The sequence below is a fragment of the Muntiacus reevesi genome, chromosome 8 (assembly GCF_963930625.1).
Source record: "Muntiacus reevesi chromosome 8, mMunRee1.1, whole genome shotgun sequence".
Taxonomy (NCBI): Eukaryota; Metazoa; Chordata; class Mammalia; order Artiodactyla; family Cervidae; genus Muntiacus; species Muntiacus reevesi.
In genome coordinates, this window is record NC_089256.1 from 87,472,395 (window position 1) to 87,495,167 (window position 22,773).

General features: G+C 39.8%; 1 protein-coding gene across 1 annotated transcript in view; it reads left to right on the forward strand.

Annotated features, from left to right (window-relative positions):
- Positions 1–22,773, forward strand: part of PLCH1 (phospholipase C eta 1) — a 228,752-nt gene that overhangs the window by 112,103 nt on the left and 93,876 nt on the right. Inside the window, exons 3-4 of the mRNA XM_065942637.1 lie at positions 16,311–16,457; positions 18,393–18,635. Of these exons, the coding sequence (XP_065798709.1) occupies positions 16,311–16,457; positions 18,393–18,635 (390 nt within the window). The remainder of the gene's footprint in view (positions 1–16,310; positions 16,458–18,392; positions 18,636–22,773) is intronic.

Sequence of the window (22,773 nt, forward strand, 5' to 3'; positions counted from 1 at the left end):
AGTCTGTCTTGCAAAAATCTGGAGAAAAAGCATTTGAGACAGAAGGAACTGGGGAACCATATGGAGCCCGGTGATCATAGGAAGAGGAGTAGGAGAGGTAGGCTGGAGGGAGATTGTGTAGGCCTGTAGCAAGGAGTTTGGGATTCATTATACTTATTGTGAGAGGCCATTGGATTGTTCTGAAAAGTCTACTTGACCTTAAAAAGTACCACATTAACAACAAAAACAACCCAATCACAAAATGAACGGAAGACCTAAATAGACATTTCTTTGAAGAAGACATACCAATGGCCAGTAGACATGTGAAAAAAAAATGCTTAACATTGCTACTTATTAGAGAAATGCAAATCAAAACTATAATGAGTTGCCACCTCATACTGGTCAGAATGGCCATCACTACAAATAGTAAATGCTGGAGAATGTGGAGAAAAGTGAATCCTTCTACACTATTCACGGGAATGTAAATTGGCACAGCTACTATGGAGAACAGTATGAAGGTTCCTTAAAAAACTAAAAATAGAGCTGCCATATAATCTTGCAAGGGCTTCCCTGGTGGCTCAGTGGTAAAGAACTTACCCAACAATGCAGGAGATGTGAGTTCGATTCCTGGGCTGGGAAGATCCTCTGGAGAAGGAAATGGCAACCCACTCTAGTATCCTTGCCTGAGAAATTGCATGGACAGAGGAGCCTGGCAGGCTCAGTCCATAGGGTCACAAGTTGGGCATGATTCTAAACAATAACACCAACATGATCTTGCAATCCTACTTCTGGGCATATATCTGGAGAAAAGTCTAATTCAAAAAGGTACATGCACCTCAGTGTTCACAGCAGCACTGTACAATCACCAAGACCTGGAGGCAGCCTCAGTGTCCATCAGGAGATGAATGGATAAAGAAGGTGTGGTATATATGCACAATGAAATACTGTTGTTGTTCAGTCGCTCACTCATGTCTGACTCTTTGCAACCCATCAGATTGCAGCACGCTAGGCTTCCCTGTCCTTCACTATCCAAGAGTCTGGTCAAACTCATGTCCATTGAGTCAGTGATGCCATCCAACCATCTCATCCTCTGTCACCCCCTTCTCCTCCTGCCTTCAGTCTTTCCCAGCATCAGGGTCTTTTCCACTGAGTCTGTTCTTCACATCAGGTGGCCAAATATTGGAACTTCAGCTTCAGCATCAGTCCTTCCAATGAATATATGGGGTTGATTCCCTTTAGGATTGACTGGTTGAATTTCCTTGCAATCCAAGTCTTATCCAACATCACAATTCAAAAGCATCAGTTCTTTGGTGCTCAGACTTCTTTATGGTCCAATTCTTACATCCATATATGACTGCTGGAAAAACCATAGCATTGACTATACATATCTTTGTTGGCAAAGTGATGTCTTTGCTTTTTAATACACTGTCTAGTTTGTCATAGCTTTCCTTTCAAGGAGCAGGAGTCTTTTAATTTCATGGCTGCAGTGACTATCCACAGAGATTTTGGAGCCCAAGAAAATAAAATATGTCACTGTTTCTACTTTTTTCCATTTCTATTCACCATGAAGTGACAAGACGGGATGCCATGATCTTAAGTTTTTTGAATGTTGATTTTAAGCCAGCTTTTCACTCTCCTCTTTCACCCTCATCAGGAGCTCTTTAGTTCCTCTTCATTTTCTGCCATTAGAGTTGTATCATCTCAGTTCATGTGCTGCTGAAGCTGAGCTTGACGTATTTTGAGCATTACCTTACTAGTGTGTGAATTGAGTGCAATTGCACAGTAGTTTCAACGTTCTTTGGCATTGTCCTTCTTTGGGATTGGAATGAAAACTGAGCTTTTCCAGTCCTGTGGCCATTGCTGGGTGAGTTCTCCAGACTTGTGGCATATTGAGTGCAGGACTTAACAGCTTCATATTTTAGAATTTGAAATAGGTCACCTGGGATTCCATTACCTAACTAGCTTTGTTTTTAGTAATGCTTCCTAAGGCCCACCTGACTTCACACTTCAGGATATCTGGCTCTAGGTGAGTGGCCACACCATCATGGTTATCTGGGTCATTAAGACCGTTCTTATATAGTTCTTCTGTGTATTCTTGCCACCTCTTCTTAATCTCTTCTGCTTCGGTTATGTTTCAGTAATGAAATATTACTGTCATAAAAAAAGAATAAAACAATACCACTCATAGCAACATGGATGGACCTAGAGATTATCATACTAAGTGAAGTAAGTCAGGCAGACAGAGACAAATACTGTAGGCTATCACTTATATGTGCAATCTAAAATATGATACAGGGGCTTCCCTATCAGCTCAGTGCTAAAGAATCCACCTGCCAATGCAGGAGACATGGATTCGATCCCTGGCTTGGGATGCTCCTACATGCTCTGAAGCAGCTAAGCCTGTGCGCCGTAACTCCTGAGGCTGTGCTTTAGAGCCGGGAGCTGCGACTGCTGAAGCCTATCTGCCCAGAGCCTGTTCTCGGCAACAAGAGAAGCCACAGCAACAAGAAGCCAGTGTACTGTTAACTGGAGACTAGTCCCCACTCGCTGCAACTAGAGAAAAAGTCTGTGCAGCAATGAAGATTTAGCGCAGCCAAAAATAAATAATAAAATTATTTTAAAAATATGATATAAGTAAACTTATATACAAAACAGAAACACTCATAGACAAAACAAGCTTATTACCAAAGAGGAAAAGGGGTAGGGGAAGAATAAATTAGGAGTTTGGGATTAGCAGATACAAACTACTATAATAAAATAACAACAAAAACCTATTAAACAAAAAAGAAAAAATCCCACAGTAACTATGACGTGGAGACCTTTTATGAGGGGAAGTAGAGAAGTCAGCTGGAATGCTTAGACATCCAGGAGAGATGGTGGTTGGTTTGAATCACAAGGTTGCCATACTGATGGAGAGAAACAGTGGATTTGGGTTGGCTTTGGATGAAGAGTCGAGGCTTTCTGAAGGATGGAGAAAGGAAACAGTGATGTTTGGGGTTTAAACATTTAGGGAGTGGGGGCCTTTTACTGAGATGTAGAGGCTAGAGCAAGAGCAAGTGTAAGATTTGTGTGATGTTTAAGATTCGGAGATATCACAGCACTGTCTGGCACTTGTACATAAAACTGGGAATGAAGGTGGAGGATGATGCTGGAAATTTACATTTGGAGTCATCTGTGTGTGGACAGGAATCAATACCTTGGGATTAGGCCACATGACTTAGGGTGACATAGAAACTCAAGTCCCTTCAACATTTGGAAGTGTGTGTATTTTCCTGTCAGAATTTTTAGCGATTGAGAGTCTGCTGACAGTACGGAGTTGCTGCTTTTTCTGAGCTCTGACATCATTCAGGAAGAAGGAAGGAAACTAATCTTTGTTCAGGCTATGACATCTGCTGAGAACTGAGCATGACACTTTTACTTTATCTCATTGAATCTTTGCCATGATTCTTGTCTTTAACATGCGAGGCGACCGGCTCAGAGTCAGCCAAGTTGGCCAGGAGACAATGTTACTGAGAAATGAACCCAGGATTTCAGTGCAGGTCTTGGGCTTTTTTTTTCCTTCTTTCGTGTTTGCAATTGACAGAGTTGCAAAGGAGTGGCAATATTTGCTTTTGCAAATTGCATGTGATTTTAAAATAAATGCAACATGTCACACGTTAAAATTTTTTTTCAAAGCAGTGCTTGCTCATGGCAAAGACAAGAAAATTCTTTAACAATACAAAAAACTCTAAGGTGGGAATTGAAGTACCCTTGTCTCTTCCTGTTTAAGTACTGTTTCTTTTCCACAAATTATAGAAAATTTCTAAGACTGTATAACATTTTTCTGTATGTTACAAAACTCAAATAGAATTGCCATGCTACAAATATTGCTTTGTAAGTTTTTATTCACTTAATAATGTATCTTGGACAGCTTTCTGTTTTGGCAGATCTATGATATTATTTTTAATGACATCATAATGTTTTATGGTTAGCTCATTTATTTAATCAGGCCTCATAGACATTTATATGATTTCAGGTTTGTTTTTTAAACAATTGCAAACAAGGTGGTAGTGATCAACCATATAATTTCTATTTCTTGCTTTATTATGCTGGTGTTTATCCAGGATAAATCCCTGGTACTGTAATTGCAAGCTCAAAATGAATATTTATTTTAAATTTAGATAAATATTGCTAAGTTGATTAAATTAATTTTACCTAATTTATCATCTTACTATTAGCCCCTCAACTTCATCCTCAATATCTTTTTTTCACATTAAAATTTGTGCTTATCAGGTGAAGTACTATTTCACTTTTGACTTTAAGATTTTAACCATGGGTACTGTTAAGCATTTTTCTATTTATCAGTCATTTCTTCTGTGAATTGTCTATTCTTATCCTTTTGCTGGTTGATTTGCAGGGACCCTTTCAGATCATGGATATGAATCCTTTTTTCTGTTCTGTCTCTTTACAAAAGTTTTCTCCGAAGTTTTTGCTTATTTTGAATGATGTTTATGGTTTATATAGGTATTTTTGCATGTAGTTACATGTATCATCCTTTTCCATAAGGACTTCTATCTTTTGCCAACGTTAAAGAAAGTTAGAGTTCTTACTCTGGAAAAGCTTCCATAAGGACAGACTGTCATATGGCAACGCTTATGTCTTAAAGCGGTGTAGACCATAGTGACTTCCCTAGTGGCTCAGATGGTATAGAATCTGCCTGCAGTGCAGGAGACCTGGGTCAATCCCTGGGTCAGGAAGATCCCCTGGAGAAGGGAATGGCAACCCACTCCAGTGTTCTTGCCTGGGAAATTCCCTTGAACAGAGGGATCTGGTGGACTACAGACCTTGGGATCCCAAAGAGTTGGACACGACTGAGCGACTAACGCACACACACCCCCCACATAGCGGCTGCAGTAGGTCCTGCGCTCCCCTGACCTACGAATGTCACGGGTGACTCTCTCAGTGTGCTGTGTTCTGTATTAAGACGTCTGTCAGGCGTTCAGCAACCTTCCTGTCTACCTCCTATTTTTTCTTGGACTGCAACTCTTTCTTACCCTTTGGTTATTTCTCACTGACTCCCTTCTTCACCATCAACATCTTTGCTTCCAGTTTCTCCCTCTTGTTCCTGCCACCATTGTGTTTAATATCTCCTACTCTCTTGGTCCATCCTGACTCTCTCCCAGCCCTCTCTGATGATTTTTCTGCCCCTTGTCAATTTCTATGTGCTTCCCAGCACAGAGATTAGCCCAGCAGTCACAGGGTGATCATGGACACTTCTCAGCCCTGGTTGTTCTTGCTTGGTGGACACCCTGGTACTGCTGAAGAAGTGTGCAAATGTTTGTGTCCTCATGAGTGTGCTTGTGTTACTGTGTGTAGTTATTTCTGAATGCACTGAGACTCAAGGAATCTTGTAATCAGATAGCTTGGGTTTTAATGCTGGCCTTCCTTTTTTTTTTTTTTTTTCTGGGATTGGCTATTTAGAAAACTTTATAGCACATCTGCTCCAATTATATATGGAAATTTTGCTTAAAAGAAGTTTTTGGGCTTTTTCATTTTCCCCCCATTTTTAGATTTTTCTACTTAAAGAATGATTTTAAATATGATTTGAAATATGGACTAATCAAAATGCCACTTATTTGTGACAGTTACTCAACAATATTTACATGGTATTTTAAAAAAGGGAAGTTTTTGATATCAGGGTCAGAGTTTGAATGGGGACAGACAATTGTCAAAACATCGACCTGCGTGGCTACTCCTAGGCTTTTTCTTTACCACAGGGAGATCTATTTTTATGTTGTTGTTTTTGCATGTTGTTTCTTTTGCATGGATTTTTTTTTCCCGCACAAAACTACCCGTCACAGAAATAAGGTGCCTGCTTTAGATGCCTTACAACTTGATTTCCAACTGGCTGTGGCCGGAAGGTGCCAGGCCTGCTTCAGATCAGCAGGTAGTTTCTCTGAGCCCCTCAGCCCTCCAGAGATGGAGACTTTGACCTGAAAGCAGCAAAGGCTTGGGGGCGGGGAGGTGCTTTGTTTTCTAGAGAAAAATGTGATCTTTTCCTCCAGTGTCCTTTCTTTGGCTTGTAGACAGAAAGCTTTAGAGGCTCACAGAAGTAGGACTTCTACGGACAAAATCAGGACAGTTTGCATGAAATCAGTTGCTGTTTCTTGACTTTTTTTCCCCCTGTTTTTGGCAAAAAATAACTGACTCCATAAACCAGTAGCTAGTGAGAGATATAGAGGCTTGAGTGTAAGAATTTGGAAACTGGTGGGGGTTTATGAATTTGTTAGCCTACAAAGCAGACTTTTCTTTAAAATGAAATCCAAAGAAAACACAGTGTGTGTAGCTCATTGTGTAAGTTTCCTGTCAAGGTATCTTTTTAAAGAGGTGACTCTGGATGGGATGTGGGTGGCATAGAAAACTGTTTACATAGTAGTTGGAGCTAAATTTAGAATTTTAAAATTAATTCATATCCCTCTTCCCCATGGGATCAGTTCAGTTCAGTTCAGTTGCTCAGTCATGTCCGACTCTTTGCGACCCCATGAATCACAGCACGCCAGGCCTCCCTGTCCATCACCAACTCCCATGGGATAACATTGAAACAAAATGAACAAAACATTTGTTATGAATTCTTGTTTGTATTTTGTTTCCCAGGGCTAACAATTATAGAATATAAAATAGGTCTTATTGAAAAGGAAAGTATCATGTGAAAGGCTTTAATAAAATAGAAACAAGGTTCTGACATTTGAAAAATTGCTGATTAATTCATTTCATCCTTTCTTTGACCTAAATCCTCCCATATGTATTTATCAGCTTTGCAAACAGATTGACTTTGTGCATTTAGAGTTTGCAAACAAGTCCCAGAATGTTACTGCTAACCAATTAGTTTCTAAAAGCCTTTCAAATAATCTTATCGTCTCCACAGGAGTGATTTAGGCAATGAAAAAAAAAAAGTTCTTCACTGAGAAGAATCATGACTTAATAAGAGTGGAGCTCGCCATGGCAGTTTGTAAGCATACTTATTCATGAGCTGATATTATTTGAATTTAAGGCCTGATTACTGGAAAGGAAGAGCATTTCCAGTTGAAGGCATTTTCTGTGAGAGCAGTTATATTTTGTATACAGATCATTTTTGAAAATTCATATCCGTAGTAAGAGATCCAGATGTTAATCAGTTTTTTTTTTCTTTTTAAAGTTACTCTAATAGGCTTTTGGATTGAACTAGGCTTTCAGCTTATCGAAAGATAAAATAATATTTGTGAAAGCCAGATCAGCTGTTTGTAGACTCATGGAGCTTAGAGGAAAATGCATTTTGAGGGAAGTAGGATAATCAGCGATACTCGGTGAGCCTCTGAAGTCACACAGCTAGTTAGTGACAGAACCCAAAGCAGAGCTCTTTTTGCCAGCCCTCCTGCCCCTAAACCCAGACCAGCTGTGTCCTCCAGCCCAGCGGCAGGCTGTCTCAGGACTCACTGTACCAAGTCCCCAGATATGTCTTGGGTCTGTGCTGACAACTAAGCGTACCCGGTACTTCTGCTCTGATGGTTTTAGGAAATCTCCCTTTTCCTTCCTTTGACAGAAGCATTACCTGCATTATTTGGCACCTTTTCCATGTAGAAATGAAATTGTTTTCAGGATCGAATCCCTTTCAGCCCCACAGCTTTGCTCTGATCTGTGGACGCTGGCAAGAAATCAATTCACATTTTTTGTGTAGCTTTTGGCTGAAAAGATTCTATTGTAGAGGAGCTGAACTTTTTTTTTTTTTTGGCCCGCTAATGCAGAGTTTGTTGATCAGTGTCCCAGAATAGACGTGTTTACAAAAGAGCGCAAGTGATATTTTTGTGTGTCCTCAGTACAGACATGGCCATGAGCCTGTGTGAGACTGTCTCAAGGAGACCTTTAGAGCAGAGAAGGAGCAGAGCCCCAGGTGTGCTTATCACCGTTGGAGGGGATTTTGCTTCTTGGCCTTTCAGAGATCAGAGCTAGGAAATACATGCACACACGCACAAACATATAAATACGTACACATATACTTGTGTCTCTGTGTATATTTTGTATTTGCTCCGTTTTGCACTCCTCTGATTCCTATTGATTTAATTTTGAGCACGTAGGATGCTACAAGAGGTGTCCCTCCTTTCTTTACCCTCATCACTCAATTCTCTTCCACCCTTATAGGTAACCACCTTCACTGTTTTCTGGGTTATCCTTCCTGTATTTCTTTTTGTAATGATGAACAATATTTATGTATCTAAAAATTCATATGATTTTTATTACACAAAAAGCATACTATAAATTATATATGCTTGTTTATACTTTGCCTTTTTCACTTATAATTTTAACGTATATAAATTATATCTCAAAGCTATTAAAAAGTCACCATCAGGTGGCCTGTATGGCATTCCTAACACAATGTGATTTTCTCTGATTTGACCTTGGCTTAAAGAATTAAACCCATTTGGATGCTGTGTAGACGAGGTGGAAATGTTGGGAATCTCCCCCCTCAAATGATTCTACTATGATACTTTACATCGGAAGTGTATTTTTTAAAGCATTTTCTGCTTGAAGGACTTAGTGAACTGATAACCCCTAAAGAAATTTACTTAATATTTTAAACTGACTGTGGCAGAAATGATTGATTTAATCCCTCTAAAGAGTTGAATTCTAAAGGACCTTATAGACCACTTTGCTAAGCCTTTTATTTTACAGATGAGACTCAGAGAGCTTTAAAACTCTAATTATGTAATAAAGTTAGAAATGCAGTCCTTGACTCATCTGTTCTCCTCTTTAAATATTTATACTATTCTGTTAGGCAGTGATTAAAATGATAATTATTAAGACTCTGTAGAAACATGGAAAGCTGTTTATAATACAAATGAAAAAAACAGCAGCATGCCAAATGGCTTAAATATCATGATTGCAACCAATAAGACAAATTTGTGTTCATATTGAGGTCTGGAGCATAACAGACAAAAATAGTATGTGTGTTATATAATGGGTTAAAGGGCTTTTCTCCCTTAATGTTCTCGAACATTGCGGCATTGTATCCAACTAAACTTCTTTTCTAAAAATATTAAGGCTACCACAGGGAGAATGTGAGATCAAAGAGATTGTTGGTAGCTGCCTGAATCTGTCGCCTGTGTTTGCACTTTCCCCAGATACTTTCCAGCACTGGAAATGTGTGATGAGGTTCTATTACCCTATGCCTCTGACACTCTTCCATTGTTTACCCGCCCCTGGAATTTTGCCTTTATTCCCTTGTTTCTCACCCTGTTTTATGGAATCTACTGACCCAGCTTGGCTGGCAAATGACTTTTATAGCAGGTAGTAGCTACTGTTACCTATCTCAACTGAACGCAGAACATAAAGAAATTATGCTGACCCTTAAGTAATTTAGGGCTTCCCTGGGGGCTCAGATGGTAAAGAATCTGCCTGCAATGCAGGAGACCTGAGTTTGATTCCTGGGTCAGGAAGGTCCCCTGGAGGAGGGCATGATGACCCACTCTAATATTCTTGCCTGCAGAATTCCATGGACAGGGGAACCTAGAAGGCTAAATACGGTCCATGGGGTTGCAAATAGTCAGGCATGACTGAGCGACTAATACTTAAGTAATTTAGATAGCCCTGGAATAATATTTTGTCTCTAAGATGGGTGGTTATTACCCAGTAGAATGAGTTCCAAAGATTGAGGGTGCTCCTTCTCTGGTTAGCTGTACAACTCCAAAGGACCGCCTCCTATCAGGTTTGAAGGATGGAGCGAGAAGTTTAGATGACTTTCAATCCGGTTAAAAAACAATTTCAGAAATCAGAGCACTCATTCGTGGATTTGACTATCGTGTGGCTCCGATGCCTGAAAAGTAGCCAGAAATAAAAGAAAGTACTGCGCCTTGATGAGCCTGCCTCAGTTCGTTGTGACTTTGGACCCTGCCCTCTGTAAGAATTCTATTTCTGGTCAGAGTCGCCACATCAGCTTAAATTTCATCTAAATGCAAGTTCACTAGACTTGTTTTTTTCAGGTTGACTCTAACAATATGTTTTGTGTGTGTGCGTGCTAGAGAACATCACAGAGAAAGCATAAAGCAGCTACATAAACAATTTAAGCAGCCCTTTGTTTCAGACCGTAGCTCTGCCAAGAACGTTTGGATCATACATACTAGTTCACGGCAGTGGATAATGCTAGGGTTTCAGCCCATGACTGAGCTAGTGCGATAAACATGAAGCTAGTGAATAGTTAACATACAATTCAAACACGCTCCCTCTCTAAGGCTTTGGATCTCATTTTCTAAAATGTTTGGGTTTCTTTGGATGATGCTTGCTAAGTGGCACATGGTGTTAGCTCAACTAACTGATTAAACTTTTATGTCACTGTACTCTTCCTGATAAAAAGTTGAGAACATTATATCCATAATGGTTTTATTTCAGGGATAAGAAATGGGACTGTGAAAAGTCCAGGGAAATAAGAGGCAGAGTGAGCAGAGCAGAGGGCACTGTGTCTGATGTATAGACAGTCCTTCCTGCAGGTCTACAGTCCTCGCTTTAGATCTTTGGTGATAGTTAAATCAACGTTCTGTTCTGGCATAAACAGTTTATTTTATTCTGCTTTCCCAAGCAGACATCTTCCTGAATTATATCTTTTATATATCTTCTCCTTTGCTTAGAAACATCTAGTGAATCTATTTTTGCCATTGTATTTAAATCTTAGGTCAGGTGTTCCTACCTCTGTATATCTAGTCTTATCTGACCCAAAAAATCAAATATCCTGTTATAATTGCCTTTTAGGACACTGCACCAAAGAGAGCGAGCCATCCTTTCCTATTTTCTGATTACACCCATGCTCTCTCCTGTCCTCAAGGCTCCACTGACACTATTTTATTAGCACATTCTCCCTGTCCCCACACACTGTATTCTCTTTTTGCTATGGACTGCTGTGTATTTTTGTCATGGCATTTATTTTTTAAAATGTCAATAATAAAACTGTAATAATAGCTACCATTTATAGTGTTTATTTTGTGCCAGGCACGGCTTTCGGTACCTTACATGAATTAACTCATTCAGTTCAACATTTCAAGGGGGAAGTAACATTATTCCCATTTTATAGACAAAAACATGGAGGCATGTTGTTGTTCAGTTGCTGAACAAGTCATGTCCAGCTCTTTTGCGCCCCCATGAACTGCAGCACGCCAGGCGCTTCTGTCTTCCACTATCTCCCGGAGTGTGCTCAGATTCATGTTCCCTGAATCTATGATGCTATCTAACCATCTCATCTTCTGCTGCTCCCTTCTTCTGCCTTCAATCTTTCTGGTCATCAGGGTTTTTTCCAGTGAGTCAGTTCTTCACATCAGGTGGCCAAAGTATTGGAGCTTCAGCATCTCTCCTTCCAATGATATTCAGGGTTGATTTCCCTTAGGATTGACTGGTTTGATCTTGCAGTCCAAGGGACTCTCAAGAATCTTCTCTAGCACCACAAAAAAGTTGAAAGCATCATTCTTCGGTGCTCAGTCTTCTTTATGGTCCAACTCTTGCATCTGTACAGACTACTGAAAAAAGCATGGCTTTGACTAGACAGACCTTTGTCCACAAAGGGATGTCTTTGCTTTTTAATATGCTGTCTAGGTTTGTCGTAGCTTTCCTTCCCAAAAGCAAGTGTCTTTTAATTTCATGGCTGCAGTTACCATCTGCAGTGATTTTTGGAGCCCAAGAAAAGAAAATCTGTCACTGTTTCCACCTTTTCTCCATCTGTTTGCCACGAAGTGATGGGATTGGATGCCATGATCTTAGTTTTTGTATGTTGAGTTTTAGGCCAGCTTTTTTACTCTCTTCTTTCACCTTCAACAAGAGGCTCTTTAGTTTCTCTTCACTTTGTGCCATTAGAGTGGTGTCATCTGCATATCTGAGGTTGTTGATATTTGTCCTGGCAATCTTGATTCTAGCTTGTATTCATCCAGTCCAACATTTCACATGATGTACTCTGCATACAATTTAAATAAGCAGGGTTATAATACACAGCCTTAACATACTCCCTTCTCAATTTGGAACCAATCAGTTGTTTGGTGTCTGGTTCTAACTATTGCTTCTTGACCTGCATACAGGTTTCTCAGGAAGCAGGTAAGGTGGTCTGGTATTGCTATCCCTTTCAGAATTTTCCACAGTTTGTCATGATCCACACAAAGGCTTTAGCATAGTCAATGAAGCAGAAGTAGATGTTTTTTGGGAATTCTCTTGCTTTTTCTGTGATCCAATGGATGTTGGCAGTTTGATCTCTGGTTCCTCAGCCTCTTTGAAACTCAGCTAACACATCTGTAAGTTCTTGCTTCATGTACTGCTGAAGCTTAGGTTGAAGGATTTTGAGTATAACCTCACTAGCATGTGAGAAGAGCATCATTGTACAGTAGTTGGAGTATTCTTTGGCATTGCCCTTCTTTGGGATTGGAATGAAAACTGACCATTTCCAGTCCTGTGGCCACTGCTGTGTTTTCCAAATTTGCTGGCATACTGAGTGTAGCACTTTCATAGCATCATCTTTTAGGATTTGAAATAGCTCAGCTGGAATTCCATCACCTCCACTAGCTTTGTTCATAGTAATGCTTCCTAAGGTCCCCTTGATTTCACACTGCAGGATGTCCAGCTGTAGGTGAGTTACCATACCATTGTGATTATATAGGTCATCAAGACCTTTCTTGTTCAGTTCTTCTCTGTATTCTTGCCACCTCTTCTTAATATCTTCTGCTGCTTATGGGTCCATATTGTTTCTGTCCTTTATTGTGTCCATCCTTGCATGAAATGTTCCCTTTGTATCTCTAATTTTCTTGAAGAGATCTCAAGTCTTTCCCATTCTATTATTTTTCTCTATTTCTTTGCATTGTTCATGTAAGAAGGCCTCCTTATCTGTTGTTGCTATTCTCTGGAACTCTGCCTTAAGTTGGGTATATCTTTCCCTTTCTCCCTTGGCTTTCACTTCTCTTCTTTTCTCAGCTATTTGTAAGGCCTCCTCAGACAACCACTTTGCCTTGTTGCATTTCTTTTTCTTGGGGATGGTTTTGGTCACCACCTCCTGTACAAAGTTATGAACCTCCATCCATAGTTCTTCAGACACTCTGTCTACCAGATCTCATCCCTTGAATCTATTCACCACCTCTACTGTATAATCATAAAGGATTTGATTTAGGTCATACCTGAATGGTCTAGTGCTTTTCCCTACTTCACTTTAACTCTGAATTGTAAAAAGGAGCTTGTGATTTGAGCCATAGTCAGCTCCAGGTCTCGTTTTTACTTATTGTGTTGAGCTTCTCCATCTTTGCCTACAAAGAATATTATCAATCTGATTTCAGTACTGACCATCTGGTGATGGCCATGTGTAGAGTTGTCTCTTGTGTTGTTGGAAGAGGGTGTTTGCTATGACAAATACCCTTGACAAACTCTGTTAGCCTTTGCCCTGCTTCATTTTGTACTCCAAGGCCAAACTAACCTGGTATTCCTGGTATCTCTTTGACTTCCTACTTTTGCATTCCAATCTCCTATGCTGAAAAGGACACCTTTTTTTTTTTTTTTTTTTTTGGTGTTCTAGAAGGTGTTGTTGGTCTTCATAGAAATGGTCAATTTCAGCTTCTTCAGCACTAGTGGTTGGGGCATAGACTTGGATTACTGTGATGTTGAATGGTTTGCCTTGGAAACAAACAGATCATTCTCTCATTTTTGAGATTGCATCCAAGTACTGCATTTTGGACTCTATTTTTTGACTATGAAGTCTACTCCATTTCTTTTAAGAATAGTAAATATAATGACATCTGAATTAAATTTGCCCATTCCTGTCCATTTTAGTTTACTGGTTCCCAAGATGTTGATGTTCACTCTTGCCATCTCGTACTTGACCACGTCCCATTTACCTTGATTCATGGACCTAACATTCTAGGTTCCTGTGCGATATTGTTCATTACAGCATTGGATTTTACTTTCACCACCAGGCACATCCATAACTGAGAGTCATTCCTGCTTTGGCCCAGCCTCTTCATTCTTTCTGGAACTATTAGGAATTGCTCTCTGTTGTTTTCCAGTAGCATATTGGACACCTTCTGACCTGGAGGACCCATCTTCTGACATCGTATCTTTCTGTCTTTTCATACTGTCCATGGGGTCCTCTGTGGCAAGAAAGCTGGAGGGTTGCCATTAACTCTTCCAGTGGACCGCAGTTTGTCAGAACTCTCCACTGTGACTCTTCTGTCTTGGGTGGCCTTGTGCAACACGGCTCATAGCTTCATTGAGTTACCCTCGCCCCTTTGCCGTGACAAGGCTGCAATTCATGAAGGGACATGGAGGCATTGAGGGGTAAAATAATGAGCCTCAGCTCGTACAAGCAAGTGGAAGATTTGGAATTCTGTCCCAGGCTGTCTGGATTCAAATTGTATTCTTAACCACAGTTGTAAACTACTGCTTGTAAGTTATCTTTTTAGAGGTTTCATTCTTTTAAAATTTAACTCTTTAAGTCAAAGTTTCCTTGTTCTCTGCTTTGCCTTGTTATATAACCCTGTGCCTGGGGCAGGAAGTGGTTCTGTGAATATCTGTTTATTGATGTGACCTGATGTCAGAGGTCAAAGAAATTCTAATAGATTTTTCTTGGAGTTTTGACTTGCTTGGTTAGACTTGATGATTTTACCTTGACAAACTGACTGTTTTCTGTTCTCCCTCTAATTGTTGGTATGAGATGGTCAGGGTTACTGTCAAGAATTTAAATCCATGACATTTACTACCTAAATGAATGGTGCTAAGTGGTGGGTAAATTTACTAATGTGTGTGAAATCAAATCTTAAATTTTGTTCTGTGCTTCAAAGTAAATGTTTAAAATTTGCATGTTTTTTTCTTAAGCAGTATTTTATTACTTGCATATTTGATATGTCAGATCAAAAGAGTAAGAGCAACCTGTACCTCACCTTTCTTGCAATATCAAGTCCTAGAAATATATTTAATTTTGCACAGTTTTTCCTTGATTTCTTTGGGGGAAGAAAAGGCTCTTCATGGAGGAAATGGTCAAAGTTGGTTATGTTAAAGTTACTTTGAGAACTCTGTGCATACTGTGTTAAGCTCTGGGATCAAATTCTTTCCTATTTAATATAATGACAAGTTAGCCAAAGAAGCTGAAGTCTAACATTGGAGTTTTGTTTACCATGCTTCTTTTATCTAACAGCATGCTGCTTGATAAGGTAGGTGCTCAGAGCTAGATGTTTCTGGTTCTCTGAAGGTTACATCTGTGCCTGTGTGTTAGTGAAACAGAAGCAGTTTCTGGCTGATGCAATGAGAAAAGAGCATTTGGAAGAGTATTGGATAACTTGGAGAACCAAGGGGGAAAACTGAATAATTTGCCAGCTTTAGGAAGGGTAACTGTGACAACTGTAACATCTCGAGTGTCCAACCAGGAGCATCTCTGAAGTTTTGGCCTTTGAGATGACTGAGTTCCATTTTGAAATGACTGAGCACTGAATGGAACTCAGGACTTCTGTTTCTTGGAAGGGAGCCAGATTTGCTCTCTGCTTAAGCGCGTTTCTTTCTTGGGATGGTTGACAGGTCACCGTAGGCACATAAGAAGGGAAAATAAGTATTTCCAAAGGAAATGTGGGTACTATTAACAAAGAAAATGAAACGGGCATCAACAAAAGATTCTCACTGCCATCAAGTTTCATTTCAAAGCAGAGAGTTTAAATGAAAGCATTACCTTGGATAATAAGTGAGTTGGATTTTACCTGAGTTCAATCACCAAGTTAGTTCTCTACTTAGAAAATCCTGGCAGCCAAATTCCTTAACAAACATTTTATATTTGTGTAAACTTGATTTTTTTCTGACCGCATTTTGAAATGTTTACTTAGCTGTTTTCAAGCATACACAAAATTATAATGTGAACCCATATGCAACTTCAGCAATTGTTGAAACATTTTGCCATTCATGTTTTTGTTAATTGCATTTGGAAGCATTAACATAAGATGATTTTATAGTTGGCTGTGTAAAAGCTCACGAGATTTAACATAAAGTCTGAAACTTGCTTTATGAGTGTATATTCAAGTATCAAATTAATATTGGTCTTATACCAAAAAGCATGTTGCCAGTTAGAAGAAAAGATACTCTGTTCAGTGGTCATGCATTGTTTATCTAGAAGTAGAATTTTATTTCCATCAGTGAGGCTTTTTTCTGGCTTAAGCCTGATAAATCAATTCTTTAACAACTCTGTTTTCAGGTTACCTCTTCTAAATTTGTCTTCTGGCTCTTGGAGGCTTTAGGGTGTGAATCAGAGGTTTCATTCAGCAATGGCTCTGAACAGCAGGAGGCACATGAACTGTGTGAGAACTGATGGTGCTCCAATCTCCTTGCAGTTGAAAGATGCATGAGCGTAATGCAGTCTGGGACACAGATGATCAAGCTGAAGCGTGGGACCAAGGGGCTCGTCCGGCTCTTTTACCTGGATGAACACCGGACCCGCCTCCGATGGAGACCCTCTAGGAAGAGTGAGAAGGCAAAAAGTAAGACTAGCTTTTGAATTCTTGACTTGACTTGACCCAGTTAACACATACCTTCTATGGGAGGGCTCTGTGGAAGTTTTAGCTTGGTAAAGCTTTCATATTTTTACAAGTTTTAGGGGGTCAGTGGTTAGAGAATGTGCAGAGACAGAATAAGTGATGGCCATTTTTGCTTTTGTTAATTCATCAGGAACTTTAAATCCATAAAAAGTTTTCTTATCCACTAGTGCTGTTGAAGGTAATATTTATCCTATGTTAAAGACATGTTGTATTTAGTTGGGATATGAGGTTTTATAGCTTGAGGCCTTTTATTTTCCTATAAAAAAGTGAAGGAAGTCATAAATTCAATAGGATTAAACTGTTTTGACATATTCTGTGCACAATTAACTGATGAGTGGATTAACAAAATTGTTTTAATGATATCAGATAAAATAGCTTTGATCTGCCTCCTCCATAAAGCTCTCTCCCAATCCTATGCTCAGTTTCAAGTCCATGCTGAGTGCCCTGGAGCATCTCTCTCATCTGCTCCTTCCTCCTGTTTTCACATGGATCTCCTTCATCCAGGGTCTCTCTCTCTGGTGTCCTATGCAAAATCTCCTACCCCAGCTCCACTTGCTAGTTTCTTCTGCCCTGACCCGTGAAGATGCCTTCCTCTTCATGTCACAGATGACCTCCACTAAGTTAGGCTTACGTGATATACAAATTTATGCTCACTTAACAAGAAACCCAGAGACTGGCTGGCTCCAACTGTGGGACGTGGAGCCTCTAGTTCTGTTTCTCTGAGCACTCTTGGCTCTCTCCCTTCTGCGCTGACATTGTAACGTGGCTTCACAGCTGATCGGCTTCAAGAAGATGCAGAAAAGGGACCTCTCTTCCAGTGCTTCCTCTTCAAGAGGGTAGAGCCCCGTTCCACGCCCTTCTCTCACACAGAATGCCCGTCTCCTTGGTTAAAGTGGGTTATGTTCCCACACCTAAAGCCATTACAGGAGACAGGAGTGCGGCCACCCCAATGACTTAGCCGCACTGGAACTTGCCCTGCGATCGTCGGAGGCTCATTTCCCCATGAGTGGAAAGAAAGAAAAATTGGGACTTGCCATTAAGGCAGAGCAGAGGCATGGATGGTGTATATGGGCAATCAGTAAGATTGCAGCGTTCTGATTCATGCCCCCAAACAGGCAAGTGAACAAACAGAACAGTGTTTAATCCAAAGCAATCCTCTCTGCAAGCGTTCCCCTGACCTGAACCTGCCGTGTTGCTCCACCACCTAAATAACGCTAATCTCTGCCCTGTCATTCCAGCTCCTCATAACCTAGCCTCTCCCTGCCTTCCAGCGTTGTCTCCCGTTACTCCCCTGAGCTTTTCAGTCCAGCATCTCTGGAGTGGGACTGCAGTTTCTGTATCTTTATGCCTCTTTCCCCTGATTGGCCATCTTGTTTTCCCCTCCACCTCTCCAGCCCCGCTCTGCCCTCGCCCTTAGAGCTCTCTCTCCATGAATCCAGATCACATTTAGCTGTGCCATTTGGTTGCCATCAAATGTTTTTTCCCTTCAATTTTTAACTGCTGTCGTTATGCATATTGTAACACATCAGAGTCGGCTCCAGGTCTTTGTATGTTTTCCTTGCATAAATGTATAAACTATACCTCTGATATATTCACATTCCCCTTTCCTACCAGTCTTCTTGCCCTGCTGGGCTTGTCTGTCTTCCTATCACAAATTTTAGCGCTTCCTGACCCAGTGCCTGGGAGGGTAACGCAGTATCTGGAGAAGGTTGCTAGCAGGAAATGATAAAGCTTGTGTTGCACATCTGGGCTTTTCAATTGTCTGGACAATTCACAGACAGTTTTATTTTTAAATCTTAAGATGATTTTACTTTTCTTAATCTGCACACGTATCTTCACCTGGCAGGTAACCGTGCACTCTCCTCCCTTTCCTCACAGTACTTATTGACTCCATTTACAAAGTCACCGAGGGCCGGCAGTCCGAGATATTCCACAGACAGGCTGAGGGGAACTTTGACCCCAGCTGCTGCTTCACCATCTACCATGGCAACCACATGGAGTCCCTGGACCTCATCACCTCCAACCCCGAGGAGGCCCGCACCTGGATCACAGGCCTCAAGTACCTCATGGCTGGCATCAGTGATGAAGATTCCCTTGCCAAAAGGCAGAGGACCCACGACCAATATCCTCCCCAGAACTTTGATTCTGCACTCTGTATGTGTCTGTGTGTCTGTATGTGGATTAGACTATACTTTTCCCCGTAATTTTGAGGCTTAAACCCACTTTCCTTGCTGTCTTTTTCTTTACCCGTAGCACCTTTCTGCCCCTCCCACACCCCCACCCCAAGTAAACGAATGTGTAGAACATGTAGAAACTTAAGCTTACGTGAACTCAGGAGCAGACTTTTTTGGAGGAGACTAGATTTAGCTTTATAATCTGCTAGGTCTCCAAATTCAGTGTAAAGTTTCCTAAGAGAGATGAAATGACGAGCAAAATGCTTATTTGAGTTAGAGGAAATCCCACTTTGTTATAGAATCAGTCTAGTTTAACAAACACCTTTTTTTTTCGTTTTCAAATCCATAAATTTTATCACACACTTCCTAGGTGGTGCAGTGGTAAAAAATCCACCGGCCAATGCCGGAGACACAGGAGACGCAGGTTCGATCCCTGGGTCAGGTAAGTCCCCTGGAGAAGGAAATGGAGACCCGCTCCAGTGTTCTTGGCTGGAAAATTCCATGGATAGAGAAGCCTGGTGGCTACAGTGCATGGGGTCATAGAAAGTCAGTCCCGACTGAGCAACCGAGCACATACATACTACAAAACCCTTTTCTGAGTTCCAATTATATACCAGCTGTTAAGCTCTTTCCTGCTTTTTCTCTCGTCTTAATTTACAGTTTGGAATCTGAACTGACTGATCCTCAAGGGGAAGTTATTTTTTGCTTATTTATATTTACCCTGTCTAAATTGTTCAAGAAACTGGAGTTTCTTGATTAAAATTCTGATTCTCATTCTTGATTAAACCCATTCTTTGGTCCTGCAGCGCCGACAGGATAAATGATTAATGTGCTTCGTCTGCAGGCACCTCTTCTGCTGGGACTCCTGGACCCGTGACGTGCATGGCCTTTCTGGCCTCAGCTTCCTTATCTGGCAGGTGAGGGTGTTAGACTCATTGAATGCTTTGGCTCCCTTCTTCACATTTTGAATGGTCTTAAAATACGTGTTTCCCCCTCCCCCTGTAGGAATTATACTACTTTCTTGCTGTCATTGGAATGTGCACCCTAATTTTTTTCCAGAGTAGTGGTAAATTTGTGCTGCTTGAGTTATAATCCTCACCCAGGGTACTGTTGAAGCAGGGTGGAAATATTCAACCCATGAAAGGATGTTGACAGTGCAAAGGTCTAAGCTGATGAGCCATGATGTTTTCACCAATATTCACAGCATGCAGGTAAATCCAATTGGGATTCATAAGTGAACAAAACATAAACATAACAATTAACTTTGTATGCTTTTTTCTGTTAGTTTGGTTCTTAACTCCATTACATTTGATAAAACACCAAATAATGAGTGCTTTCTGGTGCAAGCCACAGAACCATACTAACAGTGCCTCAGACAATAAAGAATATTCATTTTCTCATGAACAAGAGACCTGAGGTAGAGTTAATTCAGTGGCTCGTTAATGTCATTAGAAGAGATCTAGGTTCTGCCATTCTCACCTTTTTGGCTTGGTCCATTAACTGGCTACCCTTTGGGCAAAGAGAACTGCAACAGCTCCAAACACAGAAACCCTGCCCAGAGGGAGCAGAGTTTCTTCTCATAAACCTCCCCCTCCTTTTTTTTTTTTTTTAAGGAGTAAAGAACTTCCCAGTAAACCTCCCCCTCCTTTTTTTTTTTTTTTAAGGAGTAAAGAACTTCCCAGGAGTTTCACAGAAGATTACCTCTCATCATTGGCCAGAAATGCTATTGTGGGTCCATTTCTAAACCAACTCTGACAACCAATTCCTTTGACAAGAGGAATTAACATAATTGGACTTTGATTTCAGGACCCTTTTTGTATTTTTAGAACCTGAAGACTCCAAAGAGTTTTTATGTGGGCTCCATCTACTTATAGTCATCATATTAGAAATTAAATCTGAGAATTAAAAGAAGAGCTCATTAAAAATTATAATAAACTATTACATATAAACATTTTTATGGAAAGTAACTTTTTCAAAGCAAAACAAATTTAGTAAGAAGGGAGGTCTTGCTTTACTCTTCTACAAGTCTTTAAGGTTTTCTACATGTAAGATTGCATCATCTGTAAACACATAATTTTACTTCTTCCCTTCTGATTTGGATGCCTTTTATTTATTTTTCTTGCCTAGTTGCTCTGGCTAGAACTTCCAGTACTTTGTTGAGTAGAAGTGGTGAAGACAGGCATTCTTGTCTTGTTCCTAATCTTAGAAGGAAAGCTTTCAGTCTCTAACTATTGAGTATAATATTTGCTGTGTTTTTTTCACATGTCACTTTTATTATGTTTGAATAGGTTTCTTCTATTCCTATTTTGTTGAGTGTTTTTATCATGAAAGGGTGTTGAATTTTGTCAAATGCTTTTTCTGCATCAGTTGAGATGATTGTGGTTTTTCTCTTCATTATGTTGATGTAGCATATAACATTGATCAATTCTCATGTCTTGAATCATCCTTGTATTCAGGAATAAATCCCACTTGGTCATGGTATATAATCCTATTAATATGCTGCTGAATTATATTTGCTAGTATAGCTGACCCTTGAACAATGTAGGAGTTGGGGTGCAGACCTCTTGAGCAGCTGACAATCGGAGTATAACTTTATAGTTGGCCCTCTGTATTGAGGTTCTGTATCTGTGGATTCAATCAGCTGCAGTGCATGTAGTACTGTGGTACTTATTTATTGAAAAAAAAATCCACATATAAGTAAACCCACATAGTTCCCACCCATGGTGTTCAAGGGTCAATTGTATTTTGTTGAGGGTTTTTCCACCAGTGTAAATAAGAGATAATGATCTGTAGTTTTCTTATAGTGTCTTTCCCTGCCTTTGGTATCAGGGTAATGCTGTCCTCATAAAATGAGGTAGAAAGTGTTTCCTCCACTTTAATTTTTGGGGAAAAATTTGACAATTTGTTGTTTGTCGTTCTTTAAATATGTGGTAGAATTGACCAGAGAAACCATCAAGTCTAGAGATTTTCTTTGTTGAGAGATTTTTGACTACTGATTCCGTCTCCTTACTAGTTAAAGATTTATTCAGATTTTTCTATTTCTTTGTGATTTAGTCTTGGTAGTTTTTATATTTCTAGGGATTTGTCCATTTCATCTAGGTTATCCAATTTTTTGGTGTACAATTGCTTATAGTGGTGTCTTATAGTCCTTTATGTTTCTGTAGAATCAGTAATAATGTCCCCACTTTCATTTCTGATTTTAGTACCCTGGGTCTTTTTTTTTTCTCTTTGTCTAACTAAAGGTTTGTTGATTTTTATTAATCTTTTTGAAACAAAATACTCTTGATTTCACTGATTTTTTTTCTCAGTTGTTTTCCCACTTTGTATCTGTTCTTGTCTTTCTTATTTTCTTCTTTCTGCTATCATTTTAAATCTATTGAGACTTCATTGGTGGCCTAAAATGCAATCTGTCCTGAAACTGTCCCATATACCCTTGAGAAGAATGTGTATGCTATTACTATGGATAAAGTGTCGTATATGTCTGTTAGATCTAGTTGATTTACTGTGTTGTTTAAATTCATTTCCTTAGGTCTGTCTGGTTGTTCTATCTGTTATTGTGAGTGCAGTCTCCAGGTATAACTGTAAAACTCTTTGTCTCTTCAGTTTTCTCAGTTTTTGCTTTACATTTTGATGGTCTGTCGTTAGATACACGCATGTTTATAGTTGTTATATCTTCTTGTTGTATTGAGACTTCTATTAATACATAATAACAGTCTCTTACAGCCTGTTTTAATTTTAAGTCTATTGTTTGATGTTAGTATAGCCACCCCTGCTCTCTTTTGGTTATGATTTGCATCGAATATCTTTTCTCATCCTTTCATTTTCAACCTGTTTGTGTCTTTGGATCTCAAGTGAGTTTCCTGTAGAGAGCATATAGTTCGGTCAGGAGTTTTAATCTATCCTGTCAGTCTGTCTTTTGGGGAGTTTAATTGATTTACATGGAAATAATTATTGATAAGGATTAATATATTTTGCTATTTGTTTTCTTTATGCCTTATGTCTTTTTCTGATCTCTTATTTCTTGAATAATAAGAATAATAAGAGACCATCTTCTTTTTATGTGGGTTTTTTTTTTTTTCTTTTTT